Source organism: Lactuca virosa, chromosome 7, assembly GCF_052849685.1.
Source record: "Lactuca virosa cultivar CGN04683 chromosome 7, Lactuca_virosa_CGN04683_v6, whole genome shotgun sequence".
NCBI lineage: Eukaryota > Viridiplantae > Streptophyta > Magnoliopsida > Asterales > Asteraceae > Lactuca > Lactuca virosa.
In genome coordinates, this window is record NC_136432.1 from 222029319 (window position 1) to 222051046 (window position 21728).

At 37.6% G+C, this 21728-nt stretch overlaps 1 protein-coding gene and 1 non-coding gene across 2 annotated transcripts; one reads left to right on the forward strand and one right to left on the reverse strand.

Annotated features, from left to right (window-relative positions):
- Positions 1–10282: 10282 nt before the first annotated feature.
- LOC145128139 (small nucleolar RNA R71) lies at positions 10283–10389 on the reverse strand. Its single transcript, XR_013716740.1, has one exon. It is a non-coding gene; the product is annotated as a small nucleolar RNA R71 (small nucleolar RNA).
- An 886-nt stretch (positions 10390–11275) lies between these two features.
- LOC145127572 (uncharacterized) lies at positions 11276–21444 on the forward strand. Its single transcript, XM_079062743.1, has 4 exons — positions 11276–11854; positions 11936–12164; positions 12380–12639; positions 20653–21444. The coding sequence occupies exons 1-4, from the start codon at positions 11276–11278 to the stop codon at positions 21442–21444; spliced, it is 1860 nt and encodes a 619-aa protein (XP_078918869.1).
- The last annotated feature ends 284 nt before the right edge of the window (positions 21445–21728 follow it).

Sequence of the window (21728 nt, forward strand, 5' to 3'; positions counted from 1 at the left end):
CCTTTTCCTTTTCTTTTGCCTATCTCGCAATGCGAGCATTCTCATTCAGGACTTCAGCGCGAGCTTTATGTTTAAGCTTCTCAGCCTCTGTTTCCTCTTCTTCTTCATCATTACCTTCCATAATTTTTTCCTTTCCTTTTGAACCCGAAGCTTCATTACCCTTCGGTTCATTCACTTTTGGGATCTCCTCTTCATTACCAGAGGAACCTGTTGTAGGTTTTGCTATTTCTCCCCCTTGTTTCGTATGGGCCGGAGACACCGAAACTGTAACATCCGGATTCCCAGGTATATTTTATTATTTTATTTTGGAATTTGTTGAGGGACTCGGCGAGTTGGTGCTTAGACTCGCCGAGTAGGGTCGCGATTTCTCAACCGGATTAATGACCGGACTCGGCTAGTCCATGAGTGGACTCGGCGAGTCCACGCTGTTTAATGAAACCCTAATTTTTCCGGGTTTGGGACCTATTTAAAGGCCCTTATGGCCGTCATTTGCGGCCATCAACCCCCATAGAGAAACCCTAAGTGATCTAGAGTGCTTGTGAGGAAGGAGAGGCCAATCTTGAACTTTTGTGGGTATTTTTGCAAGAAGGAAGTGTTCAAGGCAAGAGGAAGCTGAAGGAAGTGCGGTTTTGGTAGTTTTTGAGCTCATAGAGATTGTATTGAGGTATTATTCTCGGACCTTCTTCAGTTTTGCTGTTGATTCTTAGTGTTAGGGTTTTCTAACCCTTTTAGAGGATGATTAAGTGGAGTATTTGGCCCCTTCTCGAGTTTGTGTTCTGGATCTGGACCCAAGGGGGTCCAGAGACCTTAACCCTTGGAGCTTTATGAGTCATTGTGGGAGTCATGAGCTTAGAATGTCATTTTTGGGGCTAAATCATCATTTTGGACCATTTAGATGTTATATGTGTGTCAAGGTCCGAACTTTACGTGATTATCATGCTTGGGGAGGCTAGATCTATGATTGTATGGAACAGATCTGACCTCAGAAGTTGTTTTGAGTTGTGCATGGCATGAACTCGCCGAGTGCAAAGAACAGACTCGGCGAGTAGTATGAAGGTTGCCCGTTAATCACTCAGTGAGTGGACTTGTCGAGTTGGGGGAATGACTCGGTGAGTCAGGGAGGGTCAGGAGTCCGAGTTTAAGTTGGAACTCGCCGAGTTGTTCTTGAGACTCGGCGAGTTGAGTCGGGGTGTCCCCGCGATTCATGCCAGGTGGAACTCGTCGAGTCAAGGGAAGTACTCGACGTGCCAAGAAAGGATCTAAGAGAGTCAGTGGACACGTGTAGACTCGCCGAGTCGCCCTAGTGCACTCGACGAGTCGGGTCAAAGTTTGACCGATGACCTTGTTGACTTTTAGGGTTGAGTACAGTTGTATTTATGAGAGTATTACTTTATGTGATTAGGCGGAGGCTAGATCACACTTCTTCCGAGTCAGCTATTTACCGAGACATCGTGGTGAGTCTTCTCACTATACTTTACCTTGAGTAGGTAATTAGAGTTATGTGGCAGAGTTGTTGTATGCTATTTATGTGATGTGTTGCACTGCATTATTTCTATGTGATTTATGCCGTGTATATATCAGAGTATATCAGAGTTGGAACCAAAAGGTTCACAGAGCTAGGACCAGAGGGTCCACAGAGTTAGGGTCCAAGGGCCCGCAGAGTTATAGCCTCGAGTGGCTAGTATGTGTTATGTGTGGTATTTTGGGGAACTCACTAAGCTTTGTGCTTACAGTGTTTTGTGTTATGTGTTTCAGGTACTAGTGAAGATCACGGGAAGGCGCCGGCATGATCAGTACACACACACGCAGAGTTTTATACATGTTATGATCTTGGGATTTTGACTTATGTTTGGATGTATGAAACAATGAGTTTTATAATATTATGAAATAAGGTGTTTTTAAAATGTGAAAATTTGTTTGAAAATTTTGGGTGTTACAGAAACACCCTAGAGTCTGTTCAGCATAGCCACTGCAGGAGCTTTTCAGCAAGGTACCTACGGGTTGTCAGGGGGAGCATGCGATCATGTGCCTCAATCACATTAGGATTAAAACCCTAATTGTGATTTGATGAACAAGATGTGGAAAATAAGAACAAACACAAATATCACTAGATTTATTCAAAACATGAGGAATAAATCACACTTTCAGAATAGACTAAAGAATCTAAATCTACATAAGAAACCTCACAATGTTTGGCGGCTAAATTTTGCCTCACTCTTAACCTTAATTATGAATAATACATAACTATTTATAGGGAAAAGACAAGTCTTGGGCTTTTAACCTACACTTCATCAAGGGGGCCCATTGCCATAATCCATGGAGTACTTTGAACCCTACAATCTCCCCCTCAAAGTATGGAATGGATGACAAGGCTTCAACTTCCAAAACAAGCATCTAGCAAATAAGAAAAGATCTCGCGACGAGGAATATTTGAAGCAATCCATGAATCTTGATTCTTCAATAGTCTTCAAAAACGGGTTCTAGGATATATATAAACCAAGCACTGAAGTAATGTCTTTAAACTTCATTTTCTAATGCAATCCCAAAGATCTTCAAGAAAGCCAAACCTGCCATAAAAACCCATTTCAGAATTAAGAAACCAAATCACTTCTTGTCTTTGAAGAACTCCCCCTCCAAGTCACAATGATCTTCAAATAAGCTAATGATATAAGCCACCAAAAAATATTATGTAATAACCCAAATTTTAAGATTCGTAATGCCACTTGATCGAGAAAATACTAGAAGTCGGAGATATTTCAAGGCCTTAGAAGAGCTCGATGAAGAACTGAACTGTAAAGGCTACTTCTCTATAAAAGCTTTAGAAGAGCTCAATGAAGAACCACTACTATAAAAGCTACCTTCATAATTCTACCACAAGCTTTATAAAAAATCTTCAAATTTGAAAAGTCACAAATCCAATTTCGAATGGCCATACCAAATTCTGCCCCGATTTATAATAAAAAACATGATTATAAAACCTTCAAATGGTCATGAGAATGATCTTAAATGGACAAATAATTACTGTGCTCCCCCGCGACAAAATGATATAAACAATGAAGTTTAAAATCCGAAAGAGTCGAAAAAAAATTGACGTTATTGCGAAAAACGACTTTCTGAACCGCGAAGACTTGATGGAATCCTTAATTTTCTGTTCACGAAAAAATATGTGCATTAAAAATCCAAAATTGTTCACCAGCCCTTAAATTTGTAAACTTTTCGAAATGAGGGTAGAAACTGTCATTTGCTAAAAGACAAGGACTAAAAAAGTAAATAAACATCAATGTCCCTTTGATTTGTAATAATTTCGGAACAAGGACAAAAACTGTCACTTTGTCAAATCTCTGGGGACCAAGTGTGTAAAAAGGTAGTCTTCATCCCCAATTGCCCCTGATAAAAGAATACGACTGGAACGACTCCAACCTCCGAATCCAATCTAATTAACTCCGATCAAACCATATGTTCAGAACACAGGTTCGCTTTCAGATGGAGTTACGAATCCAAGTACAGTCTGATTTTCGATGCGAGCTGACAGAAACTACAAATCCTGATTCATTCTGAGTAAAGCAACTTCAATCCCGATGCGAAATACAGTCAACCACGAATCCAAGCATTCAAAACGCTGAACACTAAGATCCGAACGTTCGTGGGAGAAAACAAGTCCGAGCCCAGAATGACGATCTCCGATTGTTCGCATGTTGTCAATTCCTGATCGTTCGCAGGTGATACAGTCTCAAAATTTCAATTTTGACTTTCATCTTTGACATCCAATTGCGAACGGGTACATACCCATATCCCGAATCCTGATTTCATTGGTTCCGATTCCGATTACGAGTCCATCCAATACGAATCCGATAATGTTCGCAGCGAATCCGTTCAACCCAATTTTGACTTTTGCATTGACCACAAAGAACATCCTTAAATCAATCAAGTTAAATTCCAAACGTGATTTCATTCATTTTCATCACACTTCCGATTAAGATTCTGATTAAGTTCGTAGGGAGTCCGTTCGCACCAATAAGATCACAGTACCAATTTTGACTTTTTCCGCTGACCATTGACCCCATTTTCTTCCAATCGTTTCCAGATCAAGAAAATTTATCACAACCATATCAAACGATCGGCCATAATCGATGTTGAATAAATCAAACAACTTGGATTTCGATTATTGAAAATAAAAATTTTGTCATTTAAGAAATCGATTCAATAAACAGAAGATGCGATAAGAACGTGAGAACATGAAATAGAAACAATTGCCAAAACTTTTGCCATCCAGGTCAATGGAAAAAAAACGTGCATGAGACGTATCAAGATAAACAAAAGCATTTAAGATCAGGACTCAATTTGGACCAAATGTACACTAATGAATTGGATTTATGGGCCTAAAAGAACGAAATTTATCCACGAAGCCAACAATTGAATTTGAAAGACAATATAGTGAGGGAATGAATTAATGGACCAATAACAATGAAACAGATCCATCGACAATACATTGAATTTGGATAAAACGAATGATTAGATCCAATCAGAAAACACGAACAAAATAATGAATCAGATAGAAATTATGCCAGATGAACAGTAACAGAATACATGAGTCTCCATGAACAGTTGCTTGAACAGATAGCTTGATTCCAAAACACCAAAACACCAAAACACCAATAATCTTCAATAACTTGTGCAGAAAATCATCAAATCAAGAACCCATACTTCTAAGATCAATAGATCTTCAAAGACCCGCTCTGATACCACTTGTTAGGATTAAAACCCTAATTGTGATTTGATGAACAAGATGTGAAAAATAAGAACAAACACAAATAAGAAGATATGTCGAATGATCACTAGATTTATTCAAAACATGAGGAATAGATTACACTTTCAGAATAGACTAAAGAATCTAACTCTACATAAGAAACCTCACAATGTTTGGCGGCTACATTTTGCCTCACTCTTAACCTTACTTATGAATAATATATAACTATTTATAGGGAAAAGACAAATCTTGGGCATTTAACCTACACTTCTTCAAGGGGGACCATTGCCATAATCCATGGAGTACTTTGAACCCTACAAGGGTTAACACAAAAGAGGGAGATGGGAGTAGAGAGGCATATTATATGGCTTACTGAAAAAAACCATTCAGTTTATAAGAAATTTTAGTTGTATCCACCTAGTTAATTATGCTAGACTCAGTCCTTTGGAATTTTATTAGCAATAACAAAGACTCAGAACATCTTGGGAAAAGACAAAAAAGACATTATCCACAACTGCTCAAACCGCAATTGAGATTGACTCGCTATACAAAGGTGTTGACTATTACTCCACCATCACCAAAATATTAGTAAAGGATGCCAATAATAAATTGTAGCTTGATGACTTAGTGAAAGCTATGTTTGATGAACAAACGAGACCATACCGAACCTTGTGAGCACTTATTTTTTGCACCCCTTAAATAATTCTAGGTTCTTTTCCTATTCCTCAAAGTAGCAATCTTGTTGAGATAATGGAATAAGATCATGAACAGGAAGAGTTAAATCAAAGAATTGCTAAATTATCTAGTGGATTGGAGGTTATTCAAGTTGGATACACTTATTTACAACCTGCTGCTAAGGTCAAAGCTACTAATGCTACACTTAAAATGACAAATAGAAGGTGGAACTTGGAGTTGTAAAAAGGGATTTTAGGTATCCAATAAAGTCGATTGCTAAAAATATCGATGTTAATGGAAGGGTGACGACTGAAAAGGATTTAGCTAGATTTAACCCTAAGTTTAATTATAATGTTGCTAGTAAACATGAGAATTGGATGGCGACTGGTATTCTTGAGTCTGTAAAGGTGGTGAAACGTAGATTGAAGCATGCGTCATCGATGGCTAAGTCATTTCAGACAAAAGATGCAATAGAGAAAATGGGTGAAGTATTTGTGGTTATTGTAGATCATGGTAAGGATGAGCGCAAGAAGAAGAGGTCACCTAAGAGAATTCGGATGCTACTTAACGGTTACCACACCTTCACTTCTATCCACCTTGAGGACAAGGTGAATCTTTGGGGTGAGGTATTGTTATGCACCCTCTTTAGGGATGTTATTTTAGACTTGGGACTATAATGTTTAAAAATAAAAAAAACTTCATTTTGGCATTTTATCATACACTTAATATGCATTAAAACCATATTTTTTTTGGAAACAAGCTTGTGGAACTGAGCCTAAATGAAGTATTGGAAACAAGCAACAATCAATAAATACTTGAATCATTCATTAGGGCATGGATATTAAGAATTAAGATTTAAGAAAAGTAAAATGTCATTATGAGTTTGAACATACATTAGTAAAAGACTCTAACACCTTTTGATTATGTCGCCATGTGAGCACCAATCCTTTGATTTCAGTAAGAAACGAAACCCTAACCTTTCGATTTCAATTTCATGGCCATGTGAACATAAACTCTTTGATTTCTGTTAGAGAAGCCCTTCGATTTCCTTAGAACTGAAACCCTAGTTCCAACAATAGTCGATTATGTGGCCATGAGCGCAAATCATTAGATTTCCAGTGAGAAGTGAAGCAATGGGATCGAGCTGTGGAGGATTTGGATCATCTGAGGAAGGACAAAAGCCCTTTAATTATCTTCCTGGAGTTTTTGAGGACGAGTACATCTAAGTGGGCTTTAGGAATTACAAAATGACACTTAGACTAAGAAGACAAGCATATGATGAAGTTGACTCTGTGTTTTGTTATTATCATTATGACACTGAATTACGACATACAAAAAGGAGTGTCATAGTCCGCGTGTCATTAGAGACCTATTCTCTAGTAGTGTTCTTATTGTAGAGATAATCTTAGATGTGCATCTTCCAAATGCAATAATCGTGACGTTCAAATTTATCAATCTAAAATTTCCTGACTTCAACCATAACTCTTACACTAATTGCTAGGATTGAGGAATTCAATAAAAATACAAAACACAATCACAAAACAATATTAAGGACACGAAGAAAATAAAAAACATAATTATTCAATATGGTTCACTTGATCAGAGAAATCAAGTTACGTCCACAGACTAACTAAAGAGATATTTTCTTAATAATAGCCGCAAAACATGCTTTTTGTTTTAGGATCACATTTCTACAAAGTGGCTCTATTTATAGATTTGAGTTGGGACAACATTTTTTAACATCCGATTCTTGAAGAGAAATTGTTGAGAATAACCTTATTTATAGGTCAACTCGACGAGTTGGAGGGACCAACTCATCGTGTTGAAGATGGATGGATCGCGAGGGTTTAATGAACTAACTCGACGAGTTGGGGAGCCTCAACTCGACAAGTTGGCCGCTAGGAAGAAAACCCAAATTTTTAGGGTCTTGCACCCTATTTAAGATCCTGAAGTCTTTTTTCTGGCCTCCTTATCAGCCTCCTTTTTTGTCCAAACCCTAAAACGAGTTGTAGCCTCCATTGTCAAGTTTTTGGATCCTTGGAATGAAGTTTGGTGTTCATTTTGTGAATTGTGATGGAATTAGAAGATCTTGAAGTTTTAAGCTTGGAGAAGGAAGTCTTGGATCCAGAATCACTCCATTTCTTGCAGTCCTTTTAAGGAATCAAGTTCATACCTTCACTTATAGATGATTAGATCTACTTATTTTGGGATTTGTTGTGTTTTGGCCTCTTTTTGGGGATGTTGATGGAGTGATTCGAGATATGAGCTGAGGACTGGGCGGTATGCCAGACTCGTACTGAGGGCTTGAGGGTATTTTATCCCAAGGATGACTGGACCCGTTGTGTATTGACATTCCAACCTGAGGGTTGATTGGTCCAGGGGTATTCCAACCCGATGGTTGATTGGACCCGATGTGATAGTATGGATTGTGGTGAGACTGGACTGCTTTGTGCGTCAGTCAACAGGCCTGGGGTATTCCAACCCAATGGTTGAATGGACCCGACATGTTTGGTATTCCAACCCGATGGTTATTGGACCAAACTGCTTATGATACAAGGGTATTCCATCCCGAGGATGACTGGGCCCATCGTAGGAATGCCTGGCATTCCAGCCCGAGGCTGATTGGGCCAGGCATGAGTATTTAAGCATTTGTTATTTGTATATGTTAACAGTTTTGGTGTTGGTTCTTTGGGGGAACTCACTAAGCTCCGTGCTTACACTTTTGGTTTATGGTTTCAGGTACTTCAGTGGATCGTGGCAAGGTGAAGGCGTGACCGTACACATCCTCGCGTTTTGGACTTATGATTTCTGGAAAACTCTGATAATGTGAATGTTTTGAAAACTATGTTGAAAGCGATTCTGATTTTTAAAGAATGTTTTGGGAACAACAGTTTTTGTAAACACTTCTTTAGAAAATGGGTTGTTTTGAAAAGTTGAAATTTATTGAATTTTTATGGATGTTACAAGTTGGTATCTGATATTTGCATATTTAGCCATATATTTAGTATAGATTTTTATGAATTATTAGCTAATTATTTGCATATTATGGACAAAAGGTACTTAATAATGTTTGAATTGTATTTTCAGTCCAGAAGTCATGCTCGGGAGCAAAAAGGAGGAAGGAGATGCAATTAGAAGCTGCAGAATGAAGAAAGGAGTACAAACCTGAAGCTACTCGGCGAGTCCTATCGTCTACTCGACGAGTTTCCACGAAGATTCGCGAAGCAATGAGTAGAGTCCTTGCCGTACACGAATTTTACAAAGAAACTCGGCGGGTTGGTTATCTACTCGCCGAGTTGCCCCTGTTTTGAGTTATCTATAAATAGACACAATAAATCCGATTGGGGAATCTTTCTGGCTTTTCTGGAGAATACTTTGCGACTAAGGAAACCCTTGGAGACCTGGAGAACGTGAGAAGAACCCTAATATCTCATTCTTAGAAGATTCAAGGCAACTTAGGTTTAATTTTCCACTTTATCTTTGAATTGAACAATGTTTGAGTTGATTACTTTCGTTTTTAGCTTTTTGACTACTGTAATCATGAGCTAAATTTACTAGTTTCTGTTTAGGGAAGACAATTTTACTCTTATGGATTAATTTTATGGTTTGATTAATTGTTAATTGGTGAATTTTTACTTGGTTTTAGTTGATTAGTTAATTGCGTGTTAGTTAGTGTGTCTATGTTTCTAGTCTTGTAAAACTAGAGAAAACCCCTTTACTTTTATTACTTGTTGGTTACTAGTTATTAGTTAATTTCCGTTCCTCGAGTTCGACACCCTACTTATTCAACTATACCACTAAAAGACAGGTTCACTGCCTTTGTGTGTTTAAATTATATTTTTAGAGTAGGAATAAAACGAGTTGGTTTTACACACATCAAGTTTTTGGCGTCGTTGTCGGGGAACGGTTCAAAAATTAATTCTAATTTCTAGTTTTATCGCTCCTTTGTGTGAGCTTATCTTGCACAAAGTTATTTTTTTTAGTAATTCAGTAATTAGGTGAAGTTTTAGTTTTTAAGTGTTCTTATTTTTTTTAATTTGTTTTTAGGCTTTTAGGCAGTGTACTCGCCGAGTGCCATCGAACCTACTCGGCGAGTTCAGTGTTGATTTTCAGTTTCATTTTTATTTTCTTTCTGTTTTGTTTTTGTTCTTTTTACGCGTTTTTCTTGCTTGTATTGCAGAGTGTTTATGACCAGAGGAGGCAATATACCTTTAACTCCACCACTTGAAGACCCGGAAGCTACTTTAAGGAAGAACAAAGGCAAAACCGTTGGAGAATCCGCTTCTTCAAAAGAACTCACCTTTGAAGAATCTCAAATCCGTTTTTAGCAAGAAAAAGAGGAGCAAATCAGGAGCATCCAACACCTCTTCCTTGGCAAACGAAGACCCAATCAAGGAAGACATCGTCTACGAATCCGAAAAGGAGGAAAGCGAATTTGAAGAATGTAGCGATCTAGAAGGCGGATTCGGCGACACCATGGCTAACATCGATGAAGTTACCATGGGCAAGTGGAAGAAGAGGATGCGTGAATACACCGGTCCGGGACTCGTGCAACCCGCGATTCCAGAAAATGCCAACTTCGAACTTAAAGGCCACATACTCGCCCAACTTAAAGAAATTCCATTCTATGGAAAAGATGACGAAGACGCGTACAAGTACCTAGAAGAGGTCAATGATATAGCCGATTACTTCAACTTTCCTAATGTGGCCCGCGACACCGTTCTGCTTCGCATGTTACCGGTCACGTTTAAAGGCGCTGCAAAAGATTGGCTAAAATCACTCCCTCCAGGATCCATCACCACATGGGCTAGAATGAAAGAAGAGTTTATTGATCAATTTTGCCCACCATCAAAGATAGCCAAGTTGAAGAAAGCTATAGCTAATTTTGAGGAACAAGCCGGAGAATCACTTTATGAGGCGTGGGAGAGGTACAAAAGCCTACTAAGGAATTGCCCACATCATGATCTTAATAGTCAACAAGAAGTCTCCATTTTTTATGATGGAGTAAATGTGACAACAAGGCAATTACTTGACTCGCAAGGAGCGCTCACAAAGAAGGCACCCCCGGTGATAAAGCAACTAATTGAGGAGTTCTCTAAGCATTCTAGAGAATACCACAATCCAAGGAATGATGTGACAAGGGGATCAGCTTATGCAGCTTCAGAAGATTTGTCAGCAGTTATGGCAATGTTGAAAACCATGGATAGGAGGATGGATAAAATGGATCAAACAATCCATGCTATTCGGGTAGGATGTGAGAATTGCAATGGGCCTCATCTAACTAGAGATTGTGATTTGGACGAGAACGGGAATAAGAAAGTGCAAGTATGCTATTCTAGTGGTGATAGATTTGATGACGATTGGCGAAAACCTAAGAAAGAATGGCTTCCTTATGATGAGTACAAGAAAGCGAAGGAGGAGAAGTTTAGACAAAAGGCAAGGGGTTTTTACCAAAAGGAGGAGCCGGTACAAGAAAAGAAACCAAATCTAGAAGAAATGCTCACTAAATTTGTAGTTGCATCCGAGAAAAGACACAATGACCACGATGCTGCAATACAAGATACAAGAACAATATTAAGGAATCAGCAAGCATCTATTCACAACATTGAGAAGCAGCTGGGGCAACTAGCCCAACAAATAAATCAAAGAGCACCGGGAGAACTTCCTAGTAATACCGAAAACAATCCACGAGGCGCACATATAAATATTGTGTCAACTAGGAGTGGAAAGATAATTACTCCTCTGGCCCCTATTCAGAACAAAGATCCGAAGCTGGTACAAAAGGAGGAGGCAGAAGGGCAGAACCAAAATTAGACCCAGCTGAACCCAGACTCTACTCACCGAGTCCAGGATATGGACTCGACGAGTCCGACACCTGATCAGAAAATTAAGCCTCCTGTTAAGCCATATCAGCCTCCACTGCCATATCCAGCCCGAGCTAGACAAGAAAAGAGTGAAGAAGACTGCCAGAAGTTTCTAGAACACATAAAGGCTCTTCAAATTAATATACCATTCATAGAAGCAGTTGCACAAATGCCAAAATACGCCAAATTTCTCAAGGAGCTTCTAACTAATAGAAGGAAGATGGAAGAAGTGAAGAAAGTGGTTCTGAATGAGAATTGTTCAGCTGCCATGTTGAACAAACTACCGAAGAAGAAGGGTGACCCGAGAAGCTTAACCTTACCTTGTCAATTCGGAAATTTAGCTACCATCTATGCATTGGCTGATTCAGGGGCAAGTGTAAATCTCATGCCATACTCATTTTTCAAGAAATTAGATCTCCCGGAGCCGAGGCCAATTCGAATGGAAATTCACCTAGCAAACAAAACGGTTACATTCCCAAGGGGAATATGTGAAGATCTATTGGTGAAGGTTGATAAGTTCGTGTTTCCCGCGGACTTTATAGTTCTAGACATGGAAGCGGATCCTCAAGTCCCGATCATTCTTGGAAGACCTTTCCTTAACACCGCAAGCGCTATAGTTGACATGCGAGATTCCAAACTTACTCTATAGGTGGGGGATGAATCAGTCACTTTTGGGGTTGATCAAGCCATGAAGCATGCAAGGAGTAGTGATGACACAACATTTTCGATTGATATGTTGGAAGAATTAATGGAAGAATGGAGTAATGAAGAACCAAACAAGACCACCATCACCTTTGATGAAGAATTCGATGCTGAAAGCGACCTGCTGGAAATAGAGAGACTGCTTGAGGAAGCTGATTATAATGAGCTGATCAGAAGTACTGAACAGTCTACTCGCCGTGCAGACTCGACCTACTCGACGAGTCCATTCAAAGAATGCCAATCTGTCGCGGAATTTGCCCTGACTCGACGAGTCCACTTACTGGACTCGACGTGTGCAACATCCAGAACACGAAAACCGAGCTGAAAGCACTACCAGGTCACTTGGAGTATGCATTTCTTGAAGAGGGTCAACAAAAACCTGTAATTATAGCTGCTGATTTGACCAAACATGAGAAAGAAAGTCTTGTGGGGGTACTAAAGAAGAGGCAAGGTGCTATAGCATGGAAGATAACTGACATCAAGGGAATTAGTCCAACTTATTGCTCTCATAAAATTAACTTAGAAGATGGGGCTAAACCTGTAGTTCAACGCCAAAGAAGACTAAACCCGAACATGCAAGAAGTTGTAAAAAAGGAGGTGGTGAAACTATTAGATGTCGGGATTATTTACTCGATTTCCGATAGCCCATGGGTAAGTCCGGTACAGGTGGTACCGAAAAAAGGAGGAATAACGGTGGTAGCAAATGAAAATAATGAATTAATTCCAACAAGAACGGTGACCGGGTGGCGCGCTTGCATCGACTATAGGAAACTAAATGATGCAACATGCAAGGATCATTTTCCATTACCATTTATTGATCAAATGCTCGAGAGGCTGTCCGGGCATCTATATTATTGCTTTCTCGATGGTTTCTCGGGATATTTTCAAATTCCAATCTGTTGGGTTATGAGCATTCTAACACTCCTAAGTGTACATGCAACCCTAAATACCTTGGATCTATGTTTTCTCTATTATACATACAATTATGAACATCCAAGGTATTATCCTAATCTAGCATACAAAATAATAAATATAACAAGATAGAATACATACCTCTTTGATGTAGAATGTCTTCATGAAGCTTGAGTGCCTAGTGCCCCAAGTGTGACACCTCAAATGGTTCACACAACACCAAATACACTTGGAATAACTTGAGAGAAACTTGAACACTCCTTGAAATCGTCTAGCCCTCATACTCACACATTAGTTCACGATTTCTTGAGCCATGGGATTCTTTTATATGGTGGCTATTAGGGTTACACCATGTAACTCATAACTTTACCCATTCCTTATGCTCCATGGATTTTAACCTCCATGGAGTATCCACGGGTCACCCCATGGACTTAGTCCAACATAAGAAATCTTGGATCACAAGCCCACATATATAAGAATGAATGATTTACACAATCAACCCATATATTTAATTAGTCTCCTTTTGATCACTTAATTAATTCCAAATTAATTCTTGATCAATACTAATTAAATAACCTTATTAATATATTAGAACTTATAATATATTAACCAACCTTAAGTGTTATTTCTCTCATTATAGTCTATCCAAATGCATGATGCCATGCAATCCAAATGGACCATGTCGGGTCGGGTCAAGTCTTACCCATTATAGTTATGGACTTAGACATTAATCCAACAGTCTCCCACTTGGATAAGTCTAAAACTATTATTGCATATGACTTCAGGAACCGATCAGCAATCGTAGCTCTCAAAAGCTTCTGTCGAACTCTGACCTTGTCGATGAACTCGGACCTTTGTCAATGACTTGTCCATTAGATAAGGGATCATATATTCCTCTATTCTAGATATCATATGGACTGAGACATGGATTATCAATCATTCTCTCTGTCCATTTGTTGTTTCCCGATTTCCGATTCATGATGACTGACTGATTGAACAAATCAAATCAGTCCTGGCTTGGCCAAGCACTCACATGTATCATCTTTAAATCATCGAGGGGCCCACAGATATCGCTTTTATCCCGAAGGTAAAAGGAATGGATAAACTTCGACTCATATGGCTTGTTCTACTACTTGTTGAATCATACACAAAGGCACGTTTTATAACATCGAGTTACCAATGCGTTTTCGTGCAATCAATGTATAACCAACTCATAGTAACAACTCATATCTCTAGGTTTGAAGAATATAAGATATTATCGTCTCATGATCACTCGTGATAAAATCCATGAAGTGATTCAAATGAGCGCGGGTTGAATCCAATACTCAGAACTTATGAGCACTCATGAGTGTTGTAGCACCACTTTGTCCACCAACTTGGACCTCTACAAACCAACCCATGACAGTCTTGATTCATATCTACTTCCAACATATGACCGACTGTGGATGGTTTGAATAACTTAATCATTCAGGAAGAGCGACTTAGTTATTCTGGAAGTCAAAACATGCAAAGTGAAACGCAAGAATAAATGAATCAAATATGGTATCAAACCCTATGAATATAAATAAACACTTTTATTTATCACCATACTGATTACTCATTATTCATTGTTTCGGTTTTATCAACTTTATACTTGAATTTAAAACAATAGTTGTCCCATGCTCCAAGCATGTACACTATGTTTTCTAAACACTAGTCATGCCATACACCAAGTATGCATACGATGTTTGTCTATGATCTTTACTTTGTAAAATAGATCAATTGAACATCACTCCAATGATCCTCTTTTCACAGTCCCAAATCCTTACTGCAAATGCAAGAATTCCAAATTCATGCCATTTACTGAAATCTGTTAGATTCTAAACTTATATGCATTGATCCTCTTAATGATTATGCACGAAGTCAGAAAGACTTGACAACAATCATTACAGAGCATTCCAAAGGAGATCAGCTCCTTGGAAACATCCTTCTTTCATTAAGTTTCCTAATCTTACACAGATTGAATAATTTCTAACTTTGAAACATTTCCATATTCCATTTTGACTATCACTTCTGAACAAGAGTTGCCTCCTTACAGATTATGTCAATATGGTCCTTCCAGAATTAACATTATACTTCCAACTGTCCTTGAGCAACCAATCTTTGGTAAACCTTAGATTGTCCTCGACAATTGCTTAATCATTTTAGTCATATCCAATTCTAGACCTTTTCCCTTCATAATGCCCCAGGCATTTGGAAAATTTTAGAAAGGATGAATATAGCACATGTAATCGATCCTATATCCGAAGCATATGGGACACGATTCATGATGTCTCACATAAAGACTAAACCAGTCTTTTGCTATAATATTTCCATTTCAATTTGCCAAGTTCTCAAAATTCAGATTATGAAAAGGGATGCCGTAATCATAATCGAATTTTAGAACGCAAATAATGGACCCATATATAGAATTTCCTTATGTTGAGCCATTCCAACATGAAATTCATATATATATCCTTGATTAAATACGATTAAAATCTCAATCTAAGCTTTTAGAATTGAAATGAAGTATAATTTCCTCTCCCTTAATTATAGCAAAACAACTTTTTCAACCCCTGCAACCTCACGAATTGAAACTTTTGTTTTCTATAATTAACATTGCTAACTTGCAACCTTTGTCATAATTATCATGCTCCCACTAACATGATGATTATTAGCATAACACTTATGCTCCCACTAGCTTTGACATGTACTCAGAAATCAGCTGACTTTCTTACCAAAGTTCAGATTTCTGATACTAGATTGTTTTGATAAAACTTTATCAAAATCATACACCTCTCTTAGATAGCTCACATGTGTGTCTAAACAATTTTAGAACTATGAAAAGGGATGCCGTAATCATAGTCTCAATTGTTTAGACCTTTGCCACTTCTCACAAGTCCATGTTAGTGTGCCGGTAAACCACACACGCTCCACTAACGACTTTGAGAATGCAAATATCACAATTGCTATCTAGCTAAAATCTACTTAGTGAAAGTGTTTCCTCACCATCATTTTCATGAATCGGAGAGAAACCTTATGACACTTAGATTTAATAGTGTATGTGTTCTTATCCATGTGAATTTGTCAAAACCATAATCACAAGACAAGGTTAGTGACAAATCCAAACTCATATTGATTAAACTTGTGCAATCTTAAATTCTTGCCATTTGGCAGCTCAGGTGCCTGCCATTGCTTCCAAGTAGTTGTGCAACCAATTGAGAACTCTCAGAACTCCTATGCAAAGCCAACTTGAATGGGCACAAAAATTTCAACACGATAGGTTATAAACCTCAAGTCGTGTGCTAGTGAAGGACTTTAGGTTTTATTCTTGATTAAGTCTTGAAACTTTCAAGAGCTTTAAGACTCCCACTGTCCTCTTGACATATAAGACTCCCTTGTCAAATATTCAAGAGATAGTGCGGATTCTTTATGAAGACTAACACTTTACACAATTGGCCTAAGTTGGTCTCTGTTTTATCCAAAACATCACAACTTACCAATTTCAAATGTACAAGAGTAGATAACCTTTTACTCTTACATTTGACTAGTGTTAACAAACCCTCTTTAAGATATATCACTCAAGTTACAATCTTAGAGTATGACTCTAAGAATTGTTTTGGAACGAAGTATGACTCATCTTTTTGATTTAACCATTTCAACAATTCATGACTCCTCTTCTTAGTCATAAGAATGCACTAAGATGACTTTAGAGGACCAATTGTGATATGGTATCTTAATCATTAAGATGATCATAAACATGATACTAAAGTACTCTCCCATCTTTTCAGATTTGAGAAACTTTTATCTTTCTGCCATACTTTGATTCTTCTTATTCGTTCTGTCTCACATTGAAACTTCTCCAATGCTACAGACTTATACTTAAACTTATAAGTATAACCATATTTACCGAACTTACGTAAATCATGACGAATAGTCTTCTTGATCTTTTGTGGTGGACTTGACCAGTGCACAAGAATGTGTACTCGATCCCTTAGTCCTTTCCTTATTCACATAAGGAATTAGTCTTAATTTTCCAAGCTGAAAGTTCTCATTCATCATACTATACAACTTGCATGATTCCAAGTTTCGGTCCAATTGAACCTTGGGTGATGAGAATCTTTCCTTATTTGGTAATATTAGACACTACCACAACCGAAAGAATCAAATCCATTTTTCCAATATTGCTATCAATGAAATCTTATAAGCAACAACTTTTCACAAATGCCATTGTAAGGATACTTAAAATAAATAAAATCAAAACCTTTTTCTTTTATTTTAAAACTTTGCGGAAAAACTTATCCTTACAATCCATATGAAAACCTTGTTGTTATCTGTTCCTAAGCAATATAAATATCATAACTCTTAAGTAATAGCCCAAAATTCTGATCACCGAACCATGCGATTGAAATCCATCTTCGCGATCAGAATCAGCATGTACTTAATAGAGTTAGACAATGGACTTTACCTGAAGTAGAGCCAAACTTATTGACTTTAACATCCTTAGGTAAATTTGGCAGCTTCGTAACCAATGCCCCTTTCTTTGGCAATAGTTACCTATGGACCCTTGATAATGGGACTATCTCAGACTTCGCCTCTCTCTTTACCATTGGGTCAACCGAGTTGACTATGGCCGATCCCTTTCCATTGGGAAGAGAGAGCTTTACTGGATATCCAATGTCATCATTGTCAATGTCCATAGCGTTTTAGGAAGTTGATCTTAGCAAATAGATTAAGGGTCTTGTCTTAGTCTGTTTCATAGGATTCCCAAAAGAACTCACTATGTGACTTAGAAAGTAGTTGAGCCACCAACTTTCTCAAGACTTTGACACCCAACTCTCCCGGCTTGTCAATATGTGACTACATCTCCAAGATGTGATCACACCTAGACCTTGCCTTGCCAATAGGGCTTGAGTGACCTTAAACTTTTTAGGAACTTGTGGGTTAGGGAGAATAATTGGAGGAGGTGAAAGAAGTATGATATCCATGAGACATCATCTTCATTTAGGAAAGCTTGTTTCAAGAGATTTGGGAAGATCATAAATGTCTAGACCAGACATCTTTTTGGGAGATATTCAAGATAGTTGATTTAAAGTCCTTAATATGACACCCAATATGAAATATTAAGGCTAGGTCCCAACAAACTATTTTATAACTTAGAAGAGGGATGCCGTAATCCAAGCTATAAAATATTTGAAGGTAGGTGAATGACGATTCACCAATTTCCACCATGAAAAACGAAATAATTTATTAGGTTTTAATTGGATTTGAAAGTCCTAGATCTTTGAGATTCATTGAACTGTTCAAAGGCATGTTTCAATCTCAAGTGTGCCCTTCAGGTTTTGTGACTGGGATGCCGAGGATCACAAAACAAGGTGTGAATAACCATGCAAATATACTTGGTACCCTTAATATTTACCCCTTAATCAGTGTGCCGGTTAACCACACACGCTCCACCGATACTATGATAAATATTAAGTTACCCTTTGCCTACCTTGTTAAGTCCAGGTTAGTGTGCCAGTTAACCACACACGCTCCACTAACGACTTAAGCAAAGTGCAAAGTGTAATTTCATGGGTTAGCACCAAATTCACATTTTCCTAAGTAACTAAGATTGGGTATTAATAAGAGTTTAGTTACTTAGTATTTATCATTAATACTTTTAATGAAAGGAGAATTATAGTCCTTGTCCTACCCGTTCGGCTAACGACCCTCCACCAGTCAAGGAAGCGGTGGGTGAGAGTGGACACCCATTAAACTGCCATTTTATAGGCAGTAACCTTATACCCCCCTTATAGACCGGCTTCGTGAATGAGGCCTACTAACGGTAAGACTGACTTTACTCTTATACATATATATAAATATTATTAACTTATAATATTATAAAGTATAAGGGTTGAATTTTAACTTTTAAAATTCTAAGGGCTAACTTGGAATTAAAGTATTCATAAGTGAAAACTTTTCAAATTCCAAAACTTGAGGGCAAGTTTTGAAACTATTCAAAACTAATTAATTCCATAACTTATGAGTTTAAAGTAGTTTTAATTAAAAAAAAAAAAAACTCTTCACGTTCCATATCTTGAGGACAAGTTATGGAAGACTTTAAACTAATTAATAAAAAAAATAACTTTTTTTTATTGTAACTTATGGAACTAATTAAGGTTACATTTTTTTTTTAATTTAATGAAGAGACTCTTGAACCTCCATAACTTGAGGACAAGTTATGGAGTCATAAAACCATTTAATTAGAACTAGACTCTTCATTTTGTAACCTTTGCCAACTTTTATGAGTTTTATGATTCTTAAATGTGACTTTTCATATAACTTGAGGACAAGTTACAAAAACACACTTTGGAATCAACTCTTAGATTAAAATGGATTGAAAACAACTATTTCACACAACTTTTCTATTAATCTAAGAACCTCATAAGAACAAGATAATTCAAATCATCAATCTTCAAGAAATTAGCATGAACATACAAACTAATACAAATCTTGAAATTATGACAATTATCTTAGAAATTGGATTAGCATGAACATTACCACATCAAAAACAAGTTTATAAGTCCAAAAACATCTTAGGGTAATGTTCCTAGTCCAATTCCAGCCAAAACAATCGAATATATGCATCCAACTCGATTTTTCAGCTACTTTTGCAAGTATAACAAGAAAACAAACCTGGCTCTGATACCACTGTTGGGTTATGAGCATTCTAACACTCCTAAGTGTACATGCAACCCTAAATACCTTGGATCTATGTTTTCTCTATTATACATACAATTATGAACATCCAAGGTATTATCCTAATCTAGCATACAAAATAATAAATATAACAAGATAGAATACATACCTCTTTGATGTAGAATGTCTTCATGAAGCTTGAGTGCCTAGTGCCCCAAGTGTGACACCTCAAATGGTTCACACAACACCAAATACACTTGGAATAACTTGAGAGAAACTTGAACACTCCTTGAAATCATCTAGCCCTCATACTCACACATTAGTTCACGATTTCTTGAGCCATGGGATTCTTTTATATGATGGCTATTAGGGTTACACCATGTAACTCATAACTTTACCCATTCCTTATGCTCCATGGATTTTAACCTCCATGGAGTATCCATGGGTCACCCCATTGACTTAGTCCAACATAAGAAATCTTGGATCACAAGCCCACATATATAAGAATGAATGATTTACACAATCAACCCATATATTTAATTAGTCTCCTTTTGATCACTTAATTAATTCCAAATTAATTCTTGATCAATACTAATTAAATAACCTTATTAATATATTAGAACTTATAATATATTAACCAACCTTAAGTGTTATTTCTCTCATTATAGTCTATCCAAATGCATGATGCCATGCAACCCAAATGGACCATGTCGGGTCGGGTCAAGTCTTACCAATTATAGTTATGGACTTAGACATTAATCCAACACAATCGACCCACAAGATCAAGATAAGACTACTTTTACATGCCCGAGTGGAACATTTGCATATAGACGCATGCCTTTTGGGTTATGCAATGCACCGACTACTTTCCAAAGGTGTATGATGGCCATTTTCCACGATATGATCGAGAAATTTATGGAGGTTTTCATGGATGACTTTTCGGTTTTCGGGTCCTCGTTTGAAGATTGTTTGTCCAACTTGGATCTAATGTTAGCAAGATGTGAGAAGACCAACCTTGTTCTTAATTGGGAGAAGTGACATTTTATGGTGAAGGAAGGAATCATGCTAGGACACAAGGTCTCGAGGATGGGGATAGAGGTGGATAGAGCAAAGGTGGACACTATAGCCAAATTGCCACCTCCAACAAATGTCAAGGGGGTAACAAGCTTTTTAGGCCATGCGGGGTTTTATAGGCGCTTTATTAAAGACTTTTCGAAGATCACAAGACCCTTGACTCAACTTCTTTTAAAGGACGCCCCATTCAACTTTTCTAAAGAATTTCTTGAAGCATTTAATTTGTTGAAGGAAAAGTTGACTACTTCACCTATTATGGTAGCTCCAAATTGGAGTCTTGCTTTTGAGCTAATGTGTGATGCTAGTGACTTTGCGGTGGGAGCTGTTTTGGGACAAAGCATTGACAAGCATTTTCAGCCAATCTATTATGCAAGTAAGACCCTGAACCAAACACAAGAGAACTACACTACTACAGAAAAGGAGCTACTAGCAGTGGTTTTTGCATTTGATAAATTCCGCTCATATTTGGTTTTCTCAAAAACCATAGTTTTTACCGACCATTCTGCCCTTAAGTATCTTTTTGCTAAACAAGATGCTAAGCCAAGGTTGATTCGTTGGGTATTGCTACTACAAGAATTTGACATTGAAATACGAGATAAGACGGGGATGGAAAACATGGCTGCCGATCATCTTTCGAGATTGGAAAACTCGCACTTGGAAGAGTTAGAAGAAACCAAGATTGGAGATGAATTTCCCGAAGAATACTTATTGGTTATAGCAGGAGAGATTCCATGGTTTGCAGATATAGCTAACTATTTAGTGTTGGATTAATGTCTAAGTCATAACTATATTTGGTATGTACTTGACCCGACCCGGCATGGTCCATTTGGGTTGCACTTCACCGGCACAATTTATATGGATAGTCTTTTGAGAATAGTATATTTATGATTTATATTAATATATTATAAGTTCTAATATATTAATATGGAATCATATTATTTAATATTGATCAAGAATTAATTTAGAATTAATTAAGTGATCAAAAAGAACTAATTAAATATGGACTCTTATATATATGGAATGGGCCAAGTTCATTTAGGTTTGGCTAAGCTTTC